Below are 25838 nucleotides of genomic sequence, written 5' to 3' on the forward strand. Positions count from 1 at the left end.
GATATTGTTACCTTTATTCGTTGAACCTCAAACTTAATGTTCCTATGCTCTGTCCTTCCATCGAACTTCGTGTCCCTGTAGATGTAATTCACGGCGGTGACGTGGTGAGCAATCAAGGACAATATTTCCTCTCTAGTTTTCTCCACGTCGTGATGCAACTACGAAGACGAACACAAGTTCAATATCTGTGACGAAACTCTGAAATTATTCTATCTCTTTCTCCGACATCGGAGAAAACTTTTCCCCCCTCATATATTCATATCTACGACGGACTTTATGGAAATTTTCAATTTTCAACATTAAACAGCTTATAATTGAGTATTAAATTAAATTCTCTGTGAAAACGCGGATCAGTAGCTGTTTGCACTTGCTAAAATTTAACAAGTGTAAAAATCTTTGAATTTTAACATTAAATATGCGCGCAAGCAAAATTCTTTGGAAGTTCTTGCGAAAAACAAACAGCTTAAAAAAATTTGTCCAAAAATCCGTCATTAAAATTGCATGTCTGATGGAACGCACCATACTATGCAGCGTATACCATGGTGATATCAAAGGCAGTTGGACATAGGGGATAGGGATGAAAATATTCTTTTTGTGAAGAATGTCGGAATGCGGACGGTGTCTGGCTTGTTGAGAAAATGCAAAGAGGAATTGCACTGACCGTGCCGCCGACGAAAACGCATATGAATGTGACTATAGGAAGAGAATGGTCGGTATTCCAAGTATTTCTCTATTGTGCAAGAAGATACGAGCATTCTCCAGTTACAAATTGCCAACGAGAATTAGGTCATTATAACAATCTGCTATCCCTGACTTTAATCCTTTTACATGATTACAAATGCCGGTTTCGCGTTATGAACTATCGCTTCATAAATTAAACAGCAAGACGCAGAAAAAAATTTTTTTTATTTTGCATTCCGAGATAAATTCGTTAAAAGAGTTAGAAATTTAAAATATAATACATTTCAAATTTAAGATTAATAAAATATGCTAATTTTTCATATTTATAAAATTTGCTCGAATTTTTTCAGGTTTAATGTAAGCTTTATAAATGAAAAAAATGATGGTATCTGACTGTAATGTAAATTATATTAGGATATTTTCAAAGAGAGAAATACTTTTTAAAATTATATTTAGTTTTGAAAGAGTTTATATTCAAAAGATTATATATTGAGAGAAAGAAGTGGCCCCTAATAAATATATTTAAAAGATATTCTTTCAATAAATTTGCGATATTTACGATATATGCATTTAAAAGCATACCTGTTCGGAGATATGCCTCCATATAAGAGGATCCGTTTGTATGAAGAGTGAACAGGTATTATTCTCCTTCGATCTGGTCGCTCTTCGTGACCTACGATGACTAGGTTCATTAGCTTCTCTGCTGTATTTGTGACCAGGAGTTTCTCGATCGCCGTTCCAAGGTGCAACATTTGGTTTTAGCTCCTTTTGACTTGCTTTTGGAACCGTCTTGGGCGGTTCATCCGGTAAAGCGGAATTTTGAATTCTTTCCATCCATTCTATCACATCACTATTAGTAATGCCACATCCACCACCATCACCTGAAAAGTACATCATTGATATATAAAGTATATAGATAATTTAATTTTTAAATATTAATTTTTTAACTATAAAAATCCTGTTTTATTTGCATACAAAGTTTAGTATTATTTTAAAAAATAATTTTATTAAAGTATATATACCCTAATCCTTTTAAAACTCTTATAAACTTCAAAAATTTTTAGAATGCTATTACAAATTAGCTTTTGTCAAAACTTAAAGAATTTTCGAACAAAAGTTCTTTAAAATCGAATAACTTTTAAATTCATATTCAAAAAAGAATTTATTAAGAATTTAATAAATTATACTTAAAAATATTGTAATACTGTAATAAATACTTTTCATTTCTCAATAAAATCTTGTAATATTTTTATCGTTAGAACCATTATTAAAATGCATAAATAATCACAGAATTATACGGGAATAATTTTAACAAATGGAACTTTGGAATTTGTACATATTTTTCATCTTGCGCTTATTCGTTATTTCATTTTAATCGATATGTTTTGCTTTTAGAAGACTTTTAGGAAACTTATGTATAATTTCCTTCTATTTCACGAAAAATAATGCAAAAAGTCCCCTATAATAAAATAAAACGAGATGTGTTTCTGTTTGTCACTGAATAATTTCTTCGGTTTTTGTTTTTAATAAAAATTAAATAAGAGAATTATTTGTTTAAATTATTAATACAACTATAGGATACATTATAAAAAATAAATTTTCTCAAATCTATAAATCTAGAATTTCTCTTAATAATTCCTGTTTTCCATGGGAAATGATTCGTTAATTTTACATACACACATTAATAAAGGCGTTTCTACTTCCTGAACTGCGGTAGATGAAAATCTGGGAGCGTGAGTCGTAAGCCATTCCGAGCAAGCACCGCAAGGTTCCTAATTAATGGCAAAGTTCATTGCCATTAATTCTGAATCTGGTCATGAGACTCGAAACATCCACGAGCCACGTGGGAGTCCTACATCATCGATAGAACCCAGGATACGTTGCGCTTCGAAATTCTCCTATAAGGTAGGCCGGAGTCTATCTTGAGAGATCTTCGAATAGAAGATAGAGCGAATAATAACGAGATACGCGGAAGCCGCCAAGTCACGTGCCGTACTATCTGCGATATATAGTGTATGAGCTGTCACCGAAACAGAGACGTGGTTTGATCATCGGCGTAATTTCGCAATATGTTCAAGCGTATCTGCGTAAAGCGAATACATGGGCATAATGCTGCGGCGACTAATGGCGACCTTGTCGCGGTCTCCTGGGTGTTGTATCGCGGTGCAACGACGCCGTTACGCGCGGAAATATCTGCGTACGCGTGCGAGAACATCTATGCTCCATTGGGAACCAACTCGCGCGATTGGATCGGTAATTCCGAGAAAACGTCCTCGTACTCACGATATGAAGAAACTACTGATATCCGCAGCACTTTTAGCTATACACACATATCTGCGTTCTTTTTTATTTCCAGAATTTAAAGGGAAAAAGATCGATATATTTAATTGTAAATTATTCCTCTTTTATTTTTATAAGGTAATTTAAAAAATTATGCAATTTCCTCTTTGCTCTCTTTACCTAATCTTCGATTATTCAGTACTGTTTATGTAACTCTAATCGTAAGTGATGCGATAGTATCTGACAAGTTCGTTTCAAATGATAGAGTGGCTTTTATTCATGCGACTTTTTCGTTATATTACACACGCAGAGTTATCAATCTCTTTTATAGTTTCAGAAGTGAGATATTTTATACCGTTCGAGTGTCATATTTTTATTTCTTTCATATATTATGATACCGCAATAACGTTAACTGACTAAGTCGTATCCTCCCATAGGTATTCCTCTAGTTCTAAAGGAAAAGTCGTTTCGCATAAATGCGTACCAATAACAACGCTGCCGATATAGTCGAAATAATCGCGGCTGTCGGCTTTATTGGCGGGTTAACCGTAAGCCGCGAACTTTAATGACTCGGCGTTTCAAGCGTGACGATATTGGCTGTCTGCTACTACTGTCTATTATCGCTGCCTACGCGCGTTAGTGTTTAATACAGATTATTGCCGTTTCACAAAGTAGAATAGAAATGAAAGGAACGTCGATGAGAGAAACGACAGATCGACCGCTTGTTTTTCCTAACGCTTGCTTTACTCGTTGACATTAAAGTTATCTCGATCATATGTTCCTCTGTGTTCACCTATAATTGACGTGCGAATAAAAAAATCATTATTGCATTTTTTATGAAAGAAAAGTCTCCTACGTCAATTTAAAACTTTGCACGGATCTCTTGTAAAGCGCATTTTTCCTCTCTTTCAAATTATATTTCGATGAGATATCCTTTTTGGAATTTCCTTTTTAGTGCAAAATTTATTTGTGTCTAATATTGCATTACATGCAGCGTTCCGGAAAGACTCGGCCGCAAAACACGAGATACATTCTATACTATTTCGTTCCTACTCTCTCTCTCCCTCGCATCATCGTGCCTTGTATAGTACACCAATAAGTGCGGCAAACTCATAACGTCGGACGTGTTTCCGGAGAGCAAACACGGCAAGATGGCACGATTCGGTCCACGCAGCATGCACGGGCGGATGGGCGCGATAAATATTACACGCGATACGCCGGCTGTTTATTTCAGCGTTGGCCATTTACGCTACTATCATAAAGTCGGTGACGACGGTGGATTTCGCAGGAGGAAATCCGCCACCCATAAGTATAGTCGCTTACATTGACTGCAAGCGATTCAGGACGAGGTTGCACTTTCTGCAGTCTTCTCGCACATCTATCCGAATGGACTATTTCTTCCTTAATGATAGCGTAAATGATGCATGGAATTCGTACTCTTTCTCTCCGCACATCGTGGACTTTTCGATATCCATATTCTCGCTTAAGCACAATCTTGTACCAGCCATTAAATTTTACTTTGTGGCTTCCCGATAAGCGCGCAGTATTTTAATTCAAATGTGCTGATTTTCTAACAAATTGCCGAATAATTTTGTTTCAACGAAAATTTCATTTTCAAATATAATAAAAAAAAAGAAATAATAAAAAAAAGAAATAATACGTTTCCTAATTTTATATATTACAATAAGGTTACATAAATAATGATGAGAAAATTATATATAATTAGTACAGAACTGTTTTAACTCCTACGAAACATCAAAGCCAAAAACATCTTTTCATTAAGACGAGTCGCTCGATTCTGATGGACGGATGATTGTTTTTAAAGAAAGAATCATACTAGAAAGTAAAGCTAAAGTTCCGAGAAGAAAGCGTATGTTCTGAGAAGATGTATAAGTATCGCGTGACAAAAAGGGATGCGCAACGAAAAGCGGATGTTGTAATATGTGAAATGGCACTTCGAGGTCGCCGTCATTGAACTGCATATCCGGACGAACGTTTAAAACATTCTCAAATCCATAACCGTCTTATTAAACTTTTCATGGCAGACATAATAATTATTACAACCAATAGATAAACGCATCTTTGTTATTCTAAAAGTATTCTTCTCGAACGCATATTACATTTACATTTACATAATAAAGTTCGCAATTTTGTTCAGAGTTCCTTATAGAATTGTTTTTTCGATGAAATATTAAACAAATTTTCGCAAGCTACGTCCTAGTTTACGTTATTACCCATAAGTTTATGAATATAAATGAATGAGAAAAAAATTCAAAGTATAAAAGTACTGAATATAATTTGTTGCAAATTTATCTGAATGCAAATCGTATAAAAATCTATAGAAAAATTATAATGCAATCTTCCAAGATTTTATTATTAATAATTTAAATTATTGTTAATGATTTATTTTAAAAAATAGATAACAATTGCACTTTAAAAAATAGAATTTTGTTTCAAAATTTTAATAAAAATAACATTTTCTGCTTTTGTTTTTTTTACTTTCAATTAATTTTTCTCTTATTTAACTTTATTAAAACCAAATATATTTCCAATTTTTCATAATAAAAATATATTATTGATGCTGTGAAATGTGCCAACATTTTGAACGAATAATGAATAACAATAAATATTACGATACTGAAAATATATAATAAATAAAGATTATTTTCGTTGAATAAATTATATTTACAAACTTTTGTGAGCAAAATAATGTATGTTTTTCGAGAAAGATTCGCTAAAGATAATTATCGATGAAATAAGGAATCTTTTGACATCTTACCTTGTCGAACGTTCACGTACGGATCACCGACGTCATCCTCGTGATAGATCACAGAATGCAATGTCTCGTTTATCTCGTGCGGCGGAAAATAGTAATGCGCCTTTTCCACATACCACGCACCACTCTTCGGTGATACTATCTTCCCGTGGAAGACTCCATCACTGACACTTCCGAACACATGGCTACCAGGCTCACCTAAAAGTAGAAAATATATGATCGGAGACAGGTATCTTGCGAGAGATAGAAGAAAAAATGGGGGAGAATTTTTATAAAATTTTCTCAAAAACTTATTGTTTCGCTTTATAAATTAAGCACTCGATAATTATAACAAATATAAACACGAAAAGATTATATGTCAATTTTAAAAAAATCAAAAATGGATGCATATATAAGCATTATTAAGAAAAAAAAATATATTAAATATACATAATCATTATATCTAGTTATTTATGAAAGAGCAAAAGAAAATATTAAAACACAATACCACACACACCTTATTTATTTTTTTGTTTAAACTGTTTCTTTTATTATAGTTAGAAGCAAAGAGAGTTATGGAGGTAACATAAATACTTGAATAGGCAGTACATGCGAGTACGAAACCATGTTCGCGTACGGACGATTGCGAACTCGCTTCGCTCGAAAAAGTATCGATGATGGTTGAAACTTTTGTCGCTCGCTAAAACTTTCTGTGCCAGAAATTACTGGCTTACGCAGCAATGTGCTGCTGCTTCGCTGTCTAATTTACTCGCCTAACCAAGATACACGTAGGAAAAGTTATAGCGGATATATTTTTCATCTCTTTCTCAAGAAAAACTAAAAGAATTGGAAAGTGAAATAGGATTTAATTGTAAAATTTATAATTTAGATTTTAACTTATAATTATTATTTTATATTAATCATAAAACATTGATGTAATTATAAATTTTTTAAAAATATGCTATTTAAAACATCTCTTTACTATTATAAAATAAATGTTGATAAAATTAATACATCAAGGAAAATAAATTACATAATTTGCAGAATAAAATAAAATTTTTTTTTCATTATCATGCTACATGAAATTCGAGAATTTATACAGAAAGCATATATTATTCATACGAAAATTTCTTCAATAAATCCTGGAACGAATATTTTACCTCTCTCTACAAAAAACACTGATAAATATATATTTTTATCGACAAAGATATAATTTAATGCAAAAGGCAAATCGTATCATTGTCACGTTATATGGATGGAAAATATTTTACGACATATTTTCAACCAATGATCCAGATGTAAAAGGACAGTTGAATTACTAAGAATGTCAGACAAAATCTGAATGTATTGCAGATGGTAGATAAACGACAATAATAGAGAGAATATTCAGCAGCATCATGGCGCATATTCCTTTTTCCTTTTAGATAATAGATTGCAGGAAAGCGAAGTCACGCCCGCGCACAGCTGAGCTTATCACAATTCAGAATTCCTTTTGACATGAGAATAAAGAGAATCTTTCGTTTCCGATACCAAAAATGTTCAGCAAGTCTCTAACATCACTTCCGAATTCTTTTTCCCAATTTCGGACTACGAACGTATATATTAATATGTTATATTCTTTAAATCTTTATGCATTCAAAAATATCAAATGAAAAAAGTTTGTTATAATATTATTATATAATGACTATGGGGATCGATTTTTATTTAGAGAAAATACATATACATCTATTAAGCTTTTAAATTAATTATTTTTCTTCAAAATTAATTAAGAAAATAAAATCTTGAATTCCGGTTTACAATAAACTCACATGAAAACTAAATATTTTTGTTGACTTATGAAAAATTTGATATAAAAAATATAATTTAAAAGTAAATTCTTTGCTTAGGTTGGAAAAACTTTTCATAAATCAAGCAAGCATACGAATAGTTTGCTAACAATGATGAAGTGCTTGCTAAGCCCGCGATTTTTAGAACTCTTTGATCCTGAACTTAAGTATGCCTCCTCGTAGTATTATTCGACAAAGACCGTAGTTATAACCGGGTCGACGGGAAAGATCGTGGCGCGAATAGCAAGTAAGAGATAAACTGTTCTCGTCACCCTGATCCATAATTTAAAACGTTCTATTGCCTGCATACTGGGTTCCCGTAAATTATTAGACTGGAAATAAAGGTTCCACCCGGTATCTACGCTGACACGCACTTTTGCGTGCCACACCTGGCTACCGGGGAATGTCGCACAGAAGCGATATATACTCCACCAAAAACAATACCGCCTCGTCGAAATCATTCACAACACAGAATGCAACATCAATGATGAAGCGAACGTTTCGGCGTAGAGGTCAGACAGACAAACGCGGTTATAAATTTAAGTATGGCTCTTTGTTTGTACAGTTGAGAGCACTTCTCTGTACTTCTATTACATTTAGTTTATTTTGACGAAAGTTCTTTGAGAATATGCAGTGTCTCTCGTAAGGTTCAACTTTAGTAGCGCGTTCTGCGATGAATTTGAAGTCGGTGGCTTTCCCTTCAGAAAATTTGATTAGAGATTCCATGTTTTGTTACAACTTTAGAATAATAAATATCTCCGTAAACTAAGTTTCACGTTAAGATTCTATTAGAACTGACTCCATTTAGCGTAAAGCAAAAATAATATATTGTTTAATACTAAAGCAGATAAACCGCGTACAGATAATTACATCATTATTTCAGTTTAAATTCTGAACGAGAAAAAAAAAAACATTATATAGGATTTTTAAATGAAAATTTTACCTCCATGCTATTATAAAATTAATGATGTTATGAATGTTCTAAAATGATGAAATTCAACTAAAAATATTATTTACATGTATATATTGAAAGGTATCAGCATTTTTGCATTTTTGGCTACTAGTTTTTTTCGCAGCCATTGTTTTCTTTCGACGTACACGTAACCTATTTTTATTACTTTTGCATGTCAAAACAATAGCATGCTATTATTTTTTCTGCAACAGATATTTTTATTTTCAAAGGATTGTGTCATACTACGTACATAAAATAAGCAAACTCATATAATTTTATCTCGGCAGCTTTTTGCGAGCAGGTCGAAGCGATCGCTATCGATCGATTCCGCATAACTTTACGCTGACGGTATCGTTTATGTGAATATATAGGACACTGAGAAGATTGCTAGTGTGATATCATAATACCGCGACTCTATATTTGGAAAAGTACATCGACGCAAAATATAATATTCAAGTCATAGACCTCTAGTGCTCTATAGTACATGCACAAGACTTTGTGCACAGCTGCACTTTCCTTTGACTACGAACACTATTGAAATAGGAAAAGTTGGAAAACATATGATTGTTGGAAACAAAAGACAAATAGGTAATGTAGTCGATGACATATATTGCATTGTCAATTGCAACCCATACATCATTTATTTCGAAAGAGTACTTAAAAAGAACGTTGCAATTTTAAGCTCAGCTTAAAATAGCAGTGGAAACTGTGAAAGAATGGCCGTAATTTTAATTTTATTTAATGTTAATTCTATATATTCCTTCTTTTATGAAAAAATACATTGAATCCAACACGTTTGTCAAAAACACGCTTTTGTTCCTCAAATAGAAATAATTATAATTAATTCTGTGGAGCAGCGCTATTGTTCGAGTGCATTGAATTTGCATTCGGTTCTGAAAATTATATATATAATATCAATATCAATATAGAATCAATTCATATATAGAATCAAAACAAAAATAGGATCTTATGTAATTTTACGGTCCTTGTTTTTTATCGTTTATAATTGTTTTATTCGCGCATATATAAGAATAAAACATCAAAAATAACCATTCTATTATCACAATCATAAATTTTCAGAAACGGATGTGGATACAACAGGCGCGATTGATGGAAGATCTCGTGCAAGTATCATTTTTTCTTTGTAAACATACCGACTAGATTGCCCAGGTAAATGTGGGAGATGCTGTCGTAATGCTTCTCTCCCGTAGATCCCTCAATAATTAGATTATTACTAAAAGTGGTCAAGTCTCGCTTTAATCGAATGTGGAAGTCTCTGCCGTGCGCGCGGAACTTCAACGTCACGGTACTGTCGCGATTGATTGATCTCTTTGCCCTCAGATGGCTTCGATGGACCTCCTCGACTGGATATGACAGCGTTTCGTAGTGGCGGATGTACTCGTTCAACCGGCGAGCTGTAACAAAAGCAACAATATGTTCTTTAAGACACGCCAATAGAGATCTTGTGATCTAGAATAATTATTTTTTAATTATATATTAATGAAAGAGCAGCACATTCTCCTCGATATCGTATTTGAAAAATTACACATTTTTATAAGTTCATCTTTATTGAATTTCTCCTTGTCATACAAATCTTAAAATGTTAAGTAACCTTAATTAATTCTTGACATAAGGCTCGCTATGAAAAATAGAATGTCGATAACTTGGAAAACATCATAAATAAATATGCAAAATATTGCAGCTGTCCCGTACTTCCTTCGAACTACAAATAGCAGATAATCATATTTCATTTTATCTAGTTTAAAACGAATCGGAGATAAATAATGGTCGACCAAACCCGAGCGTACAAAAACACCGGGAGGAGTTTTCTGAGATGGTCGCGTAATCAGGTCAATCGAATAATCCGGTATTTACTGTGTGTATTTTTGTGTGAGAAAATCTCATCAGAGCTTGCCCGACAGGGAGATGAACTTCCTTCCGCTCTAATAAGCTCCCAGCTCGGCTGTCATATATCGCGGGATAAAAATGCGGGACAATCTGAGCCGAGACGATTGCCGGCCGAGAGAATCGTACGGTCAAACCCTCCAGAGATTCGTCGCGAAAATTGTGTCGCGTTCAGTAGTGCCTTTTCACGTCAACGAGACAAGGTGGAAGATGACCCAAGGTTCACACAGAACTTTGCTTCGCGAGCTTGACGTTATCGTCGTAATTTCCGAGGGTGTATGCGCGAATTTATATTGCATGACATTTTCTTCCTCGTGAAAAAAATCCGGAATAAGCGTACGCGACAAAGGGATGGCAATGGCCACGCTACGTGAAAAGCACCCATAATTTGCCCGTGCTTCGCGAATCTACGAGATGTCGCGAAAGCGCGGCGATTCTCCTCTCGTCGTCCGGAATCCCGAAATTTCTTCCGCGAGACGCGAGCTTTACTCCCGACAAGCTCTCTCTATCTGTCGCCTGAAACAACGCCATCCTAGTATGAATATTATACGGGGCAAAAATGCACTTTCCTCGTCGCTTCATTTAGCCGATTTCTAAAGAGCACCCGGCAAGTATCTAGCATTATGCTTTACGAGACACGCTCGCGCTCTCCGCCCCGCATTCACGATAAGTGCAATTGCGCAAATGAGAGAACCGGTCGATACCAGACGCATAACTTTTAACGTTGATCACGGTAAATGAGGCACGTAATCCCCCAAGTACTTAATACTTTCGAGCCTGTTTATACCGAACGACGCAAAATTGTGTCACGCTAAGAGAAGATGTCTGCGTAATATAAGTGCGCGAGAATAGGTATTCTTTCTTCATCTCTCTGTGTTTACACGCTACGATATCATAAAGAAAGAAATTGCATTACTCCGGAAATTATCCTTTCCATCTGATGTAACTTTTATACCCATAAAGAGCCATTTTATAAATACTGCGAAGAATTTACAAAGAGTCAAAGGAAACAATTTGCGTTACTGAGAAGAAAAACTACCTCGCGATTTTACGTCATACATTTAATTTCATTATGCGAAAGAATTATGTATCTAATATCTTGGAAAAATCATAAAGCTACTTACTTAGGAACATTACACGTTCAAAAGTTATAATTAACGTTCCATTAAGGCTCGACTGAGTGCATTCCTTCCTCTTTCTATTATCTATTTTGATACTTAATGACATCTTTCAAATGTATTTAGCGCTGCAATTTCAAGACGTCAAAAGGAATTCTAATATCGATAATATTAGAACAACGTAAGTAAATTATATTTATAGACTAATAATATTTTTCGCTTCAATAACGAATGAGAAATCTATACTTTATTTAAGTACGAAGAAGTCGAAAAGAAAAGAAGGAAATATTAAAGCTGTCTGGTTTCTATTCTTACAGTGACATCAAAAAGGAAATTCAGATACGAAATAAGCTGATTATCCATCCTCGTCCACATCCGCTGTACCAAGTTATTGAAGAGAATATAAAATCGAACACTCAGAAGGCTTATTAGACAAAATCTTATTTATATTATTATTTATATCTATGCCAATGGAAATATTTTTCTCGTCATTCATTTATTATATAATAACGAGATGTCAGCCCGTTACACAATCAATAAAACATCTGCGATCTCTTCATATATATATTTTCCGAAGAGGATGTATATAATTTCTCTCTTCATTATATTACCGATATTATGTACGCGATATTTGTGCCAAAGTATGAGAATCAATTATAAGCTTATATTTTCCAATGAATCCATGTTTCCGTGTAAATCAATCAATTGTTCCTTAATAAAGAGTTTCAATCAGATTTCAATATTTCTCGCCTTCAATTTTCAATATGGGGAATCAAAATTATTAGACGAACAATATCTATAGCTTCAATGAAACAATTTTTAAATAATTGTAGAAAATTTCTAACGTATTAAAATAATTAAATTACTTAAATTTACTTGAAATAAATAAAAGAAACTAGACGGTCTTTGATTTTGATTTGTTAAATTATCAATTATTAATGTTGAATAATTTCGTAATTACATTATTATTAAACAGATTGATTCTCAATTTATGAAGAAATACTATCTCAGTAATAAAATTCTTATATTTTTTTCGGCAAATATTCTATATGTATATGAAATAAAAACTCGGAATATAAAACGCTGCAACTCGCTTCTACATTTCCATCCGCTCTCGGATGAATAGAAGGATTCGAAACGAAACATGAAAACGTATCGACATCTAAAGCTGCAGGGACACATATGATGCATGAGACAGACTGCAACGACGTACCTTTTTATGCATTGTAGCGGGAGACGGATCGATATGCATTCGTATAGCGTTACTAGTTTATCTCAGAGCGTGAAAATTCCGCTGGATGTAGCGTAAAGAAATAAATCAAACACGCCGACATCTTTTCGGACAAAAATAAAGAAGAAAAAATACGGCTGCAACATCTAACGAACAGATGATGTTGCAAATGTGTACGTGAAATCATACAACAAAACCTAATAGTTTGCGTCCTAAAAAAGTTTTCTCTCTCTCTCTCTCTCTCTCTCTCTCTCTCTCTCTCTCTCTCTCTCTCTGTCTCTCTCGATCTTCTTATTAAATTAGAAAAAGAGAAAACGTCCGTATATTTTGACAGTTATTTTGACAGTATTTTTTGACAGTTCAATAAAATTAGAACGTAGTGCATAAAAAAAATACAAATATCAGAATACTGCTTAAAATGCATTTTATCTGATATATTATAAAAAACGAATTTTTTTTATTTTTCAATTCTCCCCGAATATCCAATGGACAATGCGATAAATTTATTTTGTTTATTATCTACTGAATAAAATTAAACATAGTAAAAAGTGTAGCTTTCCTCACATAATTCTGTTCAGAAACAAAGAGATATCACGAAATTGAAGAGTTATCATCCTTTGTTGTAATTTTATCCTTTTGTAATCCTATTCATTTTCGACAAAATGTAATGAATGAATAAAGCCTATTCGATGCAAACGCGATTTATAAACTATCGAGGGAATTAATAATCAGGAAAGTACTTTCATGTATGTATGATCTAAACACAAGATAAAATAAAAAATTTAAGTATAGAATAAAATGACAATTTTGATTTATCAATAATTACATAATCAAAATTATATGTGTGTAACAAAGAAATTGGAATGGAATCTTGTGTAAAGATATGACGATCGAAAAATTTCTTTACTATTGCGAACAATCCTGAATTCAGAGCTTGATTTCTAAATAGTATTCGCTACAATTACGAACTATTTTCTTAATTAATATTTATCGTTTTACCCAAGTTAGTAATTTTTAATTACGCCTTATAAGAAACATTTTTAATATTTCATCCCTGAAGAAATAACTGTGGCCATGGCAAAATAACAAAACTTATTTCGGAGCTGTAGGGTTGCCGGTTTTGCAACTACTTTAATGTCGATGTCGAGGAGAAAGAATGAAAAGTAATATTTCGGGGAGACGGAGAGAGATATTGGAAGATGAGAAACGGTAACTTTCCCTCCGCTTTCCAATTTTCCGAGCAGTGTCTTCGGCCGCGTATTCTTTCGCGTGAATTGCATCGAAAACGCTCCTCGGAGCGTTATGATATTTGGATACGAAGATGAAGGAGCCCCAGGGCCGAGAACAAAAATGCAAATTGTGCGTGTACCTGATGATACCGACGGGAACCATCAATCCTCTCCTTGCCGGCGCCATAGCGTGACAGAAATTGCATTGTTTAACCTTCTAATATATACATTTTGGGGTCGAAATCGCGCTGCATACGAATTATCACGTAAATTTAGGCACGTGAATACAATTTTAAATATATTATTTTATTGTTCTCTAAAGCTTTTGTGCTTAAAAAATTAATAGATCTCTCCTTCAATAACGTTTTAATTGATAACAGTTTTGTTACGCGTTCAGCAGATGCAAAACATGATTTATAAAAATGTATTTTAAAATAATTTTATTATTTTCATAATCTTGGATTTTGTAAGATCTTAATTTTAAAAACCCCTCCGTACAATAGATTCTGATTTCTGATTTGACAATCTTCTCGAAATCTTATTTTCTGGATTTTACGCCTGTATAGGTACACATAATTGTATCGAGTACGAAATCTGCTATGGTCATAAGCGAACGCGAGATCGTCACGTCCATTACGCCGGAACAAAATTAAATTCCAAGGTAACGCGTATCAGATGCGGTTATTGAGGCAAACGGGTCAGCGCACGTGCCATTATGCTCTTTGATGTTCCGTGGGCGTAAATACCTAGTAGCCGTCTTTGCATTATCGTTCGTTTCGGGAAGCGTGTCTTCTCTATATCTCGTCGCTATTAAGGTGAAGTGGAGCACAATCAGACGTCCTCTACGTTTATCGTCTTTGTACGTGCATTATCATGCACAATGAGAGGAAGCTGCATCATTATTGAATCTCGGTCATGATACTATTTTTTATGCGATAGAAAAGTCGTGAATTTAATCAACTCGCGCTTCGAATACGATACTCGACTTTCCGTTATTAATGTTCCATCTTGCAAATAAATGTCATATGCCCCGGATGCGATGGATTTTTCAGCACGATTAAAACGCGAGATCGAATACGGCGAGAACGATACTTTCGCGGTCGAGTTTATTTTTCGCGACGAGAGAAACGACGACCGTAGTTTCCAAGCTGGCCAGATTCCCTTGATCCGCTGTTCCAACCAGTTTCGGAAGGATTTCATTTCCGGACGCGACATTACGTCCTCCCCCTGCCTCCCCGCACAAACGAAATGGAACGTCTCGGGCAGGAAAAGTCCCGGCGATTTGAAAAACCTCCAAGTGAAATTGCTTCGGCATCCCGGTGTAGTAGAGTAGTATTACCGCGAAATAATGGCGCATCTTCGTCCATTTTCGCCACTTTATTCTCGCTTTTTCGTCGTGATCTTTTGTCGAATCCAACCCTCGTAGCAGAGTAATTAAAATGACCCGCTTTAAACGGCCGATGTCCACACACAATGCCGACAATGAAATTAAACCGTGAAAGCGCGTGGAATTCAATTTTCACCTTTTACTACCTTTTACTACCGCATCTTACAAGATAATATTTTTAAGCTCGTTCAATCTCTTGATCTTATGTTAAAACCGCACCGTGATTAAAGTTAACGTCGACTGCACGAGGGAAAAATCATTTCGATCTCATTTTCTCACTCGAGGGATTTGATGATTATGGTAAACCATAAAACACTAAATTCTTCGTTTGACAAATAAATGACCAAATAAAGACACATCTTATTCAGGAAACATTAGTATTATTTATAATATTATTTATGATATTAGTTATAACATTATTAATAACATTATTTATAATATTAGTACTATTTATAATATTATCTCTTTCAAAAATTCTTTATTATATTATTCGTAAGAATGTCAAAAAATTGAGACTATAAGGAACTTATAAATAGATTAGCTATAAGTGATTCTGAGCTATCTTCTTTCTGAATTCTTTGTTAGCGTATCTCGAATTTGAATCGATTCAAGCACATCACAGCTCTCGAAAACTGGTTATAGCAATCTCTGTCACTTGTGGAAGTGACGGATGACACCGGTATCGCGTCGGCGAAGCCGATGAACGGGAAAGCGTGAAAAGCTCAATTTAAATTCTCCGCTGGGGGAAATGTCATAAAAACCATCGAGAATAAAAGCCAGAGAATCTGAATTTATGCGTCTTTCGGTGTACTTCCTGCCAAACCGCGTCTATCGCCGATCTATCGATATAAAATTTTATACTCCTCTCTCGGTATATCGTGGAGAGGAACTAACTTCCGGTACCCGTTGCTATAGAATATCCACAGGAAACAACGCGCTCGGGAGGTGTAACTCGTTACGAACCGCTGGATCTCTCGTTGCATGGTTTATGAGTACACACGATGGACACATGGCCCGTTCGATCAATCTCACGTGCACGCATGCGCGTCTTGCATAAAGAAACATAAAAAAACAACAATTTTTTAAGCGATAGACAGAAATATAGGAAGAAGAGTTTAAAACACGATATTCTGTGATGATGACTACAAACAGGAAAAAGACTAAAAAGAGAATCATTGTCTCCAGTTGGGAAACATTTAAAAGAGTGAGAATTATTAATAGCATAATAAACAACATATTTTCACAATATATAATAAGCGAAATATATTGCACGAGATATTATCAGACTCAATGTAATTAAATTATCCTTGCCATTAAATTAAATTAGAATTACGTATGTTATATAAAATTACACGAAGATGGCTCATTCGTTAAATCGAGAGCTGGTCGTGATCATTTTTCTTAATTAAATATTAATCTTAATTAACATCTAGATCAGAAATAATCCAATGGCATAATTTAATATGCGAACCATGTGAACGCGACAAATCCGTAAGCTTCAGGCAAAATATAAATTGCTGCTGAGAGTTAAATAATTTAATTTAAACGCTATATAAAATCTAATTTGTATGTATTACCCGACTAATCACCGACGCATATGTGATGCATCAGCAATTTACGGCGCTAGAAATGATCATTTTTAGGACGATGGTCTTCAAACCAAAGTAGAGCTCACAATTAAAGCTCTCTCTTTAGTCTCCATGGCAGATGTAATAGAGGAGAGTCGGAATTACTAATAGATGCTAGACGATGTAGCGCGAGATAGGATGCGGTTGCTCGCGTGTAATTAGTATTATTCTGGAAATAATTTCGAACAATATGGCGGATAAACGAAGCCACGAAACAAAATTAACTAACTTCCAAGCTTCTGAACTTAGCGTTGCGAAACTTTTAGCGCGCCTGCGAGCTTTGCTTTGCCTCGTTCACATTTAAATATAACGATCGCGTGATCACTCCTCGGGGAAATAGAGCGCACTGCGATATACGCAGGTAACTGGTCTCCGTAGTAATACCAACAACGTTAAATATGTATAATACAACGCTCACTAATTATTTACAACGATTTTCGGAGAATCCCCGTATAATGAAATTCAGTGTAAAACGTTTACGCGGCCCAAATTTGTTTGTCTAGCTTTCACGCAGCTTTTCTTGCGGAAATAATAGCGCTATCAATATCTTCAAAGTTAAATGAAAATGGAGTGCTTTATAGCATTTCCGCAACTTCCTCGAAAGAGAAACCGTGATTTATATATCGAGTGATTCTGAAGACCACTTTGGATCACTTCAGCCTGATAAACACTCATCGATCGAACTTGACAAGCATATAAAAAAGTTCAAGATCTAATTAATAAAAGAGAGAAAGGGCGAGAGAAAGAGAGGAGAAAGAGAGAGAAAGAGAGAGGGAGAGAATTGATAGAGCATAACTATCTCTCGACTATATCATGAATTCGCGGCGACAGCTCTCAACTTACACTGTATTTATCATCGAGCTACATATGACAAGGAAATTTATTATCCCGTATGATAAATTGAACGCATCTTGGTTCGAAAAACAAAAGAATGCAAGAAAAGAGGATTTCGACTTTTATGAAAAAAAGATGTTTTCTTTCTTTCTTTCTCTCTCCCTCTTTTTCTCTCTCCCTTAGATATTATTTCTTTTGAATTATCTTCTGCAGAGTGTAAAAATGTGCCAAACACTCGATGGTACGTTACTTTTTTCTTGAAAAATATCTGATAATTATTTTTATATGATTTCTCAAATTATTTTTATATGATTTCTCGCACAATGATGATAACCTCACATCGAGTAAATCGAATTAATCGCGAAAACATTTCGTTTGAAAAGTTTATTATGCTTTAGTCATTATTCAAAATTGCCCCAAATTGTTTTAAAAACAATAACGGAACTTTTAGGTAAAACGTAAATATATAATAGTAATGATGCATTGATATCGTGGCATACTCGACGCCACATTAATTTCTATCAAATTCGTTGCAAATAAGACCTCGTCTCGCAAGAGAATCTTGCATTATCTCATTCTCTCTCTCTCTCTCTCTCTCTCTCTCCTTCTTTTTCTCTTCCATAGATTCCCTCGTTCTTCTAAGTTAACGTCGATGTTTACCGAAGTTCGCCCGGGGGACCGAGAATTTACCACCTCGTGACTCGAGGGGTGAAAATAGGGTTGACTTGGTACACGTTCGATCAGCCCCACGAGGGAAGCTCGTGGAATGTCTTTTCTCCTACAGACGCGCGATCTACGTGTTGATTCCTGTCGTAAGAGGATCTCGTGTAAGTAAAATGGAAGACCCTCCCCGCACTCTTGAAATTCGCATCGTCAAGAATTTAACGCCGTCGCAGCCGGGATAAGGAAGGGATTTGCCCAGGGCGCACGAACCGGGAATTTACGGAAGCGCGAGGTGTCGCTCGAAAAGTAAAACGGACGATAGTATTTGTCATTATTATACCCGCGGCATTGTCGTGTGAAACCCATGATAACCGAACAATGGATGATTTGATACAAAATAAACCGTAAAAATATAAATTTGACGGTTCAAAAAGGACATAAAATAAACTAAAAATAACTGAAAATAAAGGGAAAAAATTGACCCGCTTGAATTTTTTTTCCAGGAATATTGCATTTTAAGTAGCATAGAACATAAATATATATTCGTTTTAATCGATACATAAATCATAAAGTACACTATAATTAACAACCGTGGAAATTAATTATATTATGCTTGTCTATTAATATAAACACAAATCATACATCCTTAAACACGTTGCTGGAATACGATTATTTATACTCTAATTACAAATCATTAAAAACTGCAATGTATTTCAAGGAAAAAATATATTCTTGCAATCGATTTAGTTTCTAAAAAAGAATCAATGCTTTCATGATTGTCAGAAACAGTTAATTAATTAGCAAAAGCTTTAAATAAAATAATTAAAAAACTAAAAATTGTAATAATCCTATCCATACTTCGATTCGTTTATTCTATCACTGAATTCGATATCATGCAGAATGTACAAGCATTATCAGACGATGGATTTGGTAAACCCAACTTGGGTGTTAACTGAAGGACAGTAACGAACGGCGGGGAGGAGGAAATCAATTGACCCAATTTCACGTGCCGGCCTTGTCTACCTCCATTATCTAATTTAACTATTTAGCCGACTGTTCGTGCACTCCCCCGACATAAAGACTTCAGAGAATAATACTTTCGCGCGAGCGAAACTCGAGAACCGCCGATTAATGCTCTCTCGCTCGCGCCAGCCAATTGAGATTTATTACAACCGCATATAAACCACATGTATATATATGACGTATTTATATCCGAGGATGTCGAATGATAGAATAACTGCATTAAAATTTTCTATTAAAATAATATAGGAGATTATACTTGCGATTATCACTGCGTATATGAGAGATTGATTAGAATATACATTAGCAATTATAAAAAGTATTTTTTCCGTTACTTCAAGAAAGAACTTTGATCAAAATATATAAATTCTAAACTTAAATAAATTATAGGAAAGCACAAAATCATGACGTCATAAAATAACATTCGATAAAAAAGAAATATTAATATCTTTTTCTTTATTTTAAAAAGAACCGTGTAATTTTTATGATGTATATATGTGAGATATATAGATAATCTCATATTCTAGAATATATAATTTGTCGATCGTGATCGCACAAGTTTCGGCAAGTTTCGCGAATTATGCTTAACTCAAACTCTATCCTTGTTGGTAAGGAATGTAAAGTATGTTTGCAGAGGAGCTTTAATTAAATTAGTTTAGAAACATAACTGTTTAACATTAGTCTGTTAATTAATATTATAGTCAAATAATTACGGAAAATTTCTTTTCTTTTCTCGCTGAAGCAAGTATGCAACAAAAAGCACAAGACTAAACTTTACCTTGCAGGAATAAAATGTGTCATATCGTATCAATTGTGTAATATTGGTTTTTCGAATGTATTGCCAGTTTAAAATAATTAATTTGTTAATAAGCAGTAATATCAGTAATCCGTTAATATATACTTATCGTAAAATAATATAAAAGAATTTAAATAATAAAGTTATATATAAAAAAAAATTTCCATTAAATTGAATATTCTTTTTAAAACACATTAGAAATCATATTCACGAGACTCGACGATTTAAAAACCCGCAAACATTATCGTATCCACGATTAAAATTTGAAAAATGTATGGCTCGCTTTCTTCGCAAAATATCATAATATAATAAATCTTCGGAGCTGACATTCTGTTATATAAACTAAAAATGCCCCTGAAAGATGTACGGAGAAAAAGACAAAAGGGACACGTCACGAGTGATGTCCAGTATTCTGAAAGTGCATTCGATTTTCTTGCAGAAATTCTCGTGCAGAGTCGGCGACGTAAAATGACTCTCGAAATTGCCGATGTAACATGCGATGTTCATGCCGCGTATCGATTCCTTAATCTGCGCGAACAAAACCACAATGAATTTCTCTTCGAGGCAAAATCACGCAAAGAATTTAATTAACCGAACACATATGGATGAAATAAAAGGTAAACAACGCGAGGTCTCTATACTTTTGTTATTGCTATTAAATGTTTCGTTTTCTCGGCAAATGAGATTTAGCGAAACGGGATGTTCGCGAGAAATTGCGTTTCGATGATGCTATCCTTTCGCAATTTCCAAATACGAGCGCGCTCGATATGACCTAAAATTTCCAATATGAAATAACGTTGCGCTCTACCTGTTCCGAAATGTTGAAATGCAGTACTGATGCAATTCATTTATGTTTCACGTTTGACAGATAAAAGCTATATGTACTATTATAAAGTACCGTTGTAAAGTACGTATAATATATATTATTAATCATTTTATTGATGGAATAAAAGCTCGTGATTTGTTTAAATTGTACTAAAATAATTTACCAATTTATTTTATATAAAATTTTCTATATAAAATTTCTTGTTAATTTTCTCAAGAAATTAATAGTGAATTTTATCTTTCTCTGTCTCACACACACAGAAAACAAACAACGTAATCATACAGAATAAATTTTTTTTCATGTTTAATTTGTTCGTGATAAGTAGTTTAAAAATTATCGCACAAAATGTATCGTCCTTCGCAGATCTTACGAAGTTGCATTGATATTATTGTGCAAATATTAGATATTAACCGTGATTGCTAACTACACATTATCGAGGCTCAAGAAGAGTACTGGTGCTTAGAGATAAATAACCTTCCGATGAGTGCAACTTGAGCTATACATTATTGTTGTCATTATTGTCTGGTCCTTGCTTCGTTTCGTAAAAACGCGAGGTAGCATGCATGCTGTTCTGGCAGAGAAGCATCACGATGAGGGACGCACGCAAGATTTATCGTCCTTCACGGTCGCCCCCTTCTCTGTAAATGGCCGGATGATAGCGAGAAAGAGTGAGAGAGAGAGAGAGAGAGGACCCTTTTCCGTCCGGTTCCTCGCGCTAGCGACATAAATCATCGGCGGGGGGGGCTCGTGACGTTATTTTAATACTGCTCGTGAATTTCACACAGAGACCTATCTATGTCCCACAAATGCCATCCTATGCTGACATCCGCCGAAGAAAAAGAAGAAAAAATAGGGAAGACCGCCATCTCCGTGTATTTCTTCATATTAATATACATGTATTCATCTTTATGTTTAACATATTAATATTTGAGTTTACGTGTTTTCAACTTGTAGCTTCATACACACTCACATCCGCCCACGGTTTCCTCCCACACACGCTATACATGTATAATATACGTCGAATTTTATAAGAACAAACTGCATTCGTTGCATCGCAGCCGACAAAATCTGCGCCAGACCATCGTGTAACCGGAAGGCTACGAAGGAATTTATGGCTTGCTCGGTTGCGGGCTCGCACGGCGTCGTCGAGAGGATTAGCGTCATCCTTCTTACGAAGCTTCGAGGATTTAATCCTTTAATCACGCCGCTGAAGGCGCGAGCATTATCCGCGCATCTTTCTACTTCTCGCGGAAGTAAACACGACGGTCGACTCGCGTTAAGCGAAAACCATCGGAAGCCCCTGTAAGTCGATGTAAATTGCGCGGCGCAAACGAGAGACACACGAACGGAAACTAGTTTCGGACACGGTTCGCGGGATGTCACTTTTGTCGCACCCGGTGTCTCTCTGAAGGGTTGCAAGGCTCCATCGATTATCCGATATGCAACAGCAGACAGGCGGCAACCGTGACGTGATAACGTGAGTAGACACGAGGAATAGCTGTCACGATAATGCGAGAACAAGAATAGTCGAGAAGAGATTTATGCGGCATAAAGAGACAACAAGCGTCCGCAGAATGCTAAAGCGCACTCAATGATATTTTATTTATCGAAATGCTGAGAGAATTTATGTAACGCATAATTTCAAATCTTTCAAATATTATAAAATCGATAGAATGTGTCTGTTATAATAATTTATAATCAATCTAAAATTTTTTAAAACTCTATAACATTAATAAAATTATATCAACTCAAAATTTTGTACAATTGAAGAAACAGATCAAAACACAATTTATTGTGAGAATTAAAATATTTAAAATATTTAAAAAATAAGAATTATTTCTTCATTGCATTGACACTTAAAATCGATCGATAAACAATACTAAAATTTTGATACCTTAAAGATACACATTTTAGAAATATTATATATTAATATACAGCAAAAATTTATTATTATTATTAACTGTACAAAAATTTAAAAAAATTAATAAAAAAAGAGAAAAATAAAGTACGTGCTAGAAAATCCCTTAAAATTCTGTTTAAGAGAAAACCATATTCGTTAAAGAGACTCTAAATTATGGACTTTATGGCTGCGTATACGTGGAAATTGTGGTCTAAAGATTTACGTTCGGGTGTACATCGAACGAGCAAATTTAAAAACTTTGCTTCCAATCGTTCCGGCCGTGTAACGAAAACGTAACGGTGCAGTTTATCGCGCGCGCGTGACTAAAAGTCAAACTTTTACTACGAAAATATTTTCCCATTGCGTATGACGGGCGCGTTTGTACGATGTACGTGCAACGATTAAATCTGCCCGGCATCGTGGATTCTAGTATCCGCGGCCATCTGCGGCGTCACATTCATCACGGGGAACCGATGCACTCGGACGCTCGATACCTACGCGAATAACATTGATTAGTTCCGCGTACGTGTTGCCGCTCAACAAACGATATTTATTCTACAGCTCGGTCGCCGGGCGTTAATCCGATGGGCATTACTTTTCTCTTCTTAACGTAAATCGTCGCGACACGCGTATATCGGGTTTATCAGACATCGCACGTTTTCCTTGGGCTATAAATAGTAAGGCGGAAATGTTATTCCTACGGAAACGTCAAATTAATTCAAGCTCGAGAGATAATAGGATCTTTTTCTATTTCATTAATTATTCATTTTTAATTATTAATTATGTGTCTTAAATGCACTTTATTTTAACAGTTTTAATTTTATGATTAATAAAGACGTGTTGTAATTAAAGCGTTATGAAAATATGCATCAAAATAGATTCCTGATTATCAGAGAATTTATAAATAGAAATATATTATTTATAAACACTATATTATGTACACTATAACACGAGATCGATCCAAGCATTTTATTATTAGGAAGATTAGGAGATTAAAAAATCGACATTTTCCTATGCGGGTGGTATTTCATGATTTGAGTTGCATGTACACATACACAGCAAAGCAGGATCCCCAGATGTATCCTTGTCCCCATCGATACGCGCTAACGACTTATCGCCTGCAGAGGCTGTTCTAACGCGAAGCAAATGCAATTATACTACCACCGATAGAGAAACACGATGCGAATGTACTTTGAACTCGCAACACCATTAACGTAGAACTAGACGGTCAATGATCGCATTACGGTCTAACACGAGATTTTACGCAAAGCACGTGGGATGGAAATTCATTAACCGATTACAGACAATATGGCACGGAAATGCTGGCTATTGTTAGATTCGACTCTCTCTTTCTTTCTCTCGCATAGCGTCGCATATTTCCATTTGTGAAGCGAAATAGTTGCATTACTGCAACAAACGTAAAATCCTTTTGATTTCAAAAAATAATCAATCATCGAACAGTAATGCAACTTAAATGAAATTTGAAGAGTACTTGGAAGTGGCGCTTTATGTTCTCAGCTGTTCGTTTGATTTAATTGTCACTTTTTCATCGTGGTATCGAGTACGAGCGCTTCAAAAGCGTCCCGAATATATTGCGCTTTCCACGGTTTCAAGTGTTAATTTATCATAAATCCGCCGTAAAAGCGGAAAACCCCCAGAGCGGCAAGCGTTGCGGTTTCGCACCTTGACGGATTAACGGTTACTTAAACGCAAAGGATCGTTAATTCGCGGCGACGCCTGGGTTAGAAATCGCGTACTTGCTTTCGTTACCGGCGAGAATTAAGGGACCACCATACGTTCGCTCGAGGAACTCCTTAACCTTTGAACACCTGAACGTGCATTCGCGAACGCGTCGTGCTAATACCAGGGAATGCTTTTCGAGAATTACATTGTCGACGACGGCATACTTAGTCTGGATTACCAGCGGAAGCGAGAATGGGGAGGAGAAGTTTGCAACCGAAAAGTATAGTCGACTCGTAATCTGTGAAAGCGACTATACCTCGATTAAATTGATTAAAGCTCCTGTATGCAACTTTCCTGATTTCGAAATGGCTCGCGAAACACTGGAGATAGTACGAATGTAGTCGGGAGAACATTTACATAACAGATTAAATACTAAATCTACAATAAACTAAAATACTAAATCTACGTTTAAAAATTTACGATATTTTTTTAATGTTTGATCGCAAAATGACTAAAAGTAACAAACAATTCTTGCTAAAAGGAAATGGATCAGTTATTAATGGATTTAAAAAAAAAATCTCGAAAATATTTGGTCAATTTACGTAAAATATTGATCTCTTTCTCCCTCTCTCTTTCTTCTATTTAATATTTTATTATTTTTACAACTACATCAAGCTATCAAATTTTATAAACTTAGAAATAAAGATAAATAACATTTTTAAAATTTCGTAGATATAACATTTATCAGTAAGCGCTATAGTTTTTTTCATTATTGTTAGCACGAAATATCATCGGATGAATCTTATAATATATTAATGGCTTAAACAGTAAATGGCTTTAAACGACGTTGATTAATTTTTCTTCTAGAGACAGACGACAGACTATTATTTTTGTATTGCAAGCATAATATTTTCATCATCTCATACCGATAAATATAACAGTCTAGATAATTCGTATGATATTCTATTTAAGCTCTAAGACTATAAATCTGATTTTTAAAATTGCTGCATAAAATACGATGGTAATGTAAAGACGGCTGAGGCGGAAGGTGACAAAATTTCCGGCCATGAGAAACTGAGGAAACAATGGAAAAGGTGGCAAACAACAAGTTTTCAATTTCTCGG

At 34.8% G+C, this 25838-nt stretch overlaps 1 protein-coding gene across 3 annotated transcripts in view; it reads right to left on the minus strand.

The window, feature by feature from the left end:
* Nucleotides 1-25838, minus strand: part of Kuz (zinc-dependent metalloprotease kuz) — a 112274-nt gene that overhangs the window by 8137 nt on the left and 78299 nt on the right. For all 3 annotated transcript variants that reach the window (XM_083085571.1, XM_083085570.1, XM_083085569.1), the window contains exons 2-5: nt 9649-9909; nt 5741-5935; nt 1264-1562; nt 12-158 (exon numbers count right to left, since the gene is read on the minus strand). In XM_083085571.1, the coding sequence (XP_082941697.1) occupies nt 12-158; nt 1264-1562; nt 5741-5935; nt 9649-9909 (902 nt within the window). The remainder of the gene's footprint in view (nt 1-11; nt 159-1263; nt 1563-5740; nt 5936-9648; nt 9910-25838) is intronic.

The sequence above is a fragment of the Camponotus vicinus genome, unplaced genomic scaffold (genome assembly GCF_025532165.1).
Source record: "Camponotus vicinus isolate PSW18456_S1 unplaced genomic scaffold, iyCamVici1.0 SCAF_12, whole genome shotgun sequence".
NCBI lineage: Eukaryota > Metazoa > Arthropoda > Insecta > Hymenoptera > Formicidae > Camponotus > Camponotus vicinus.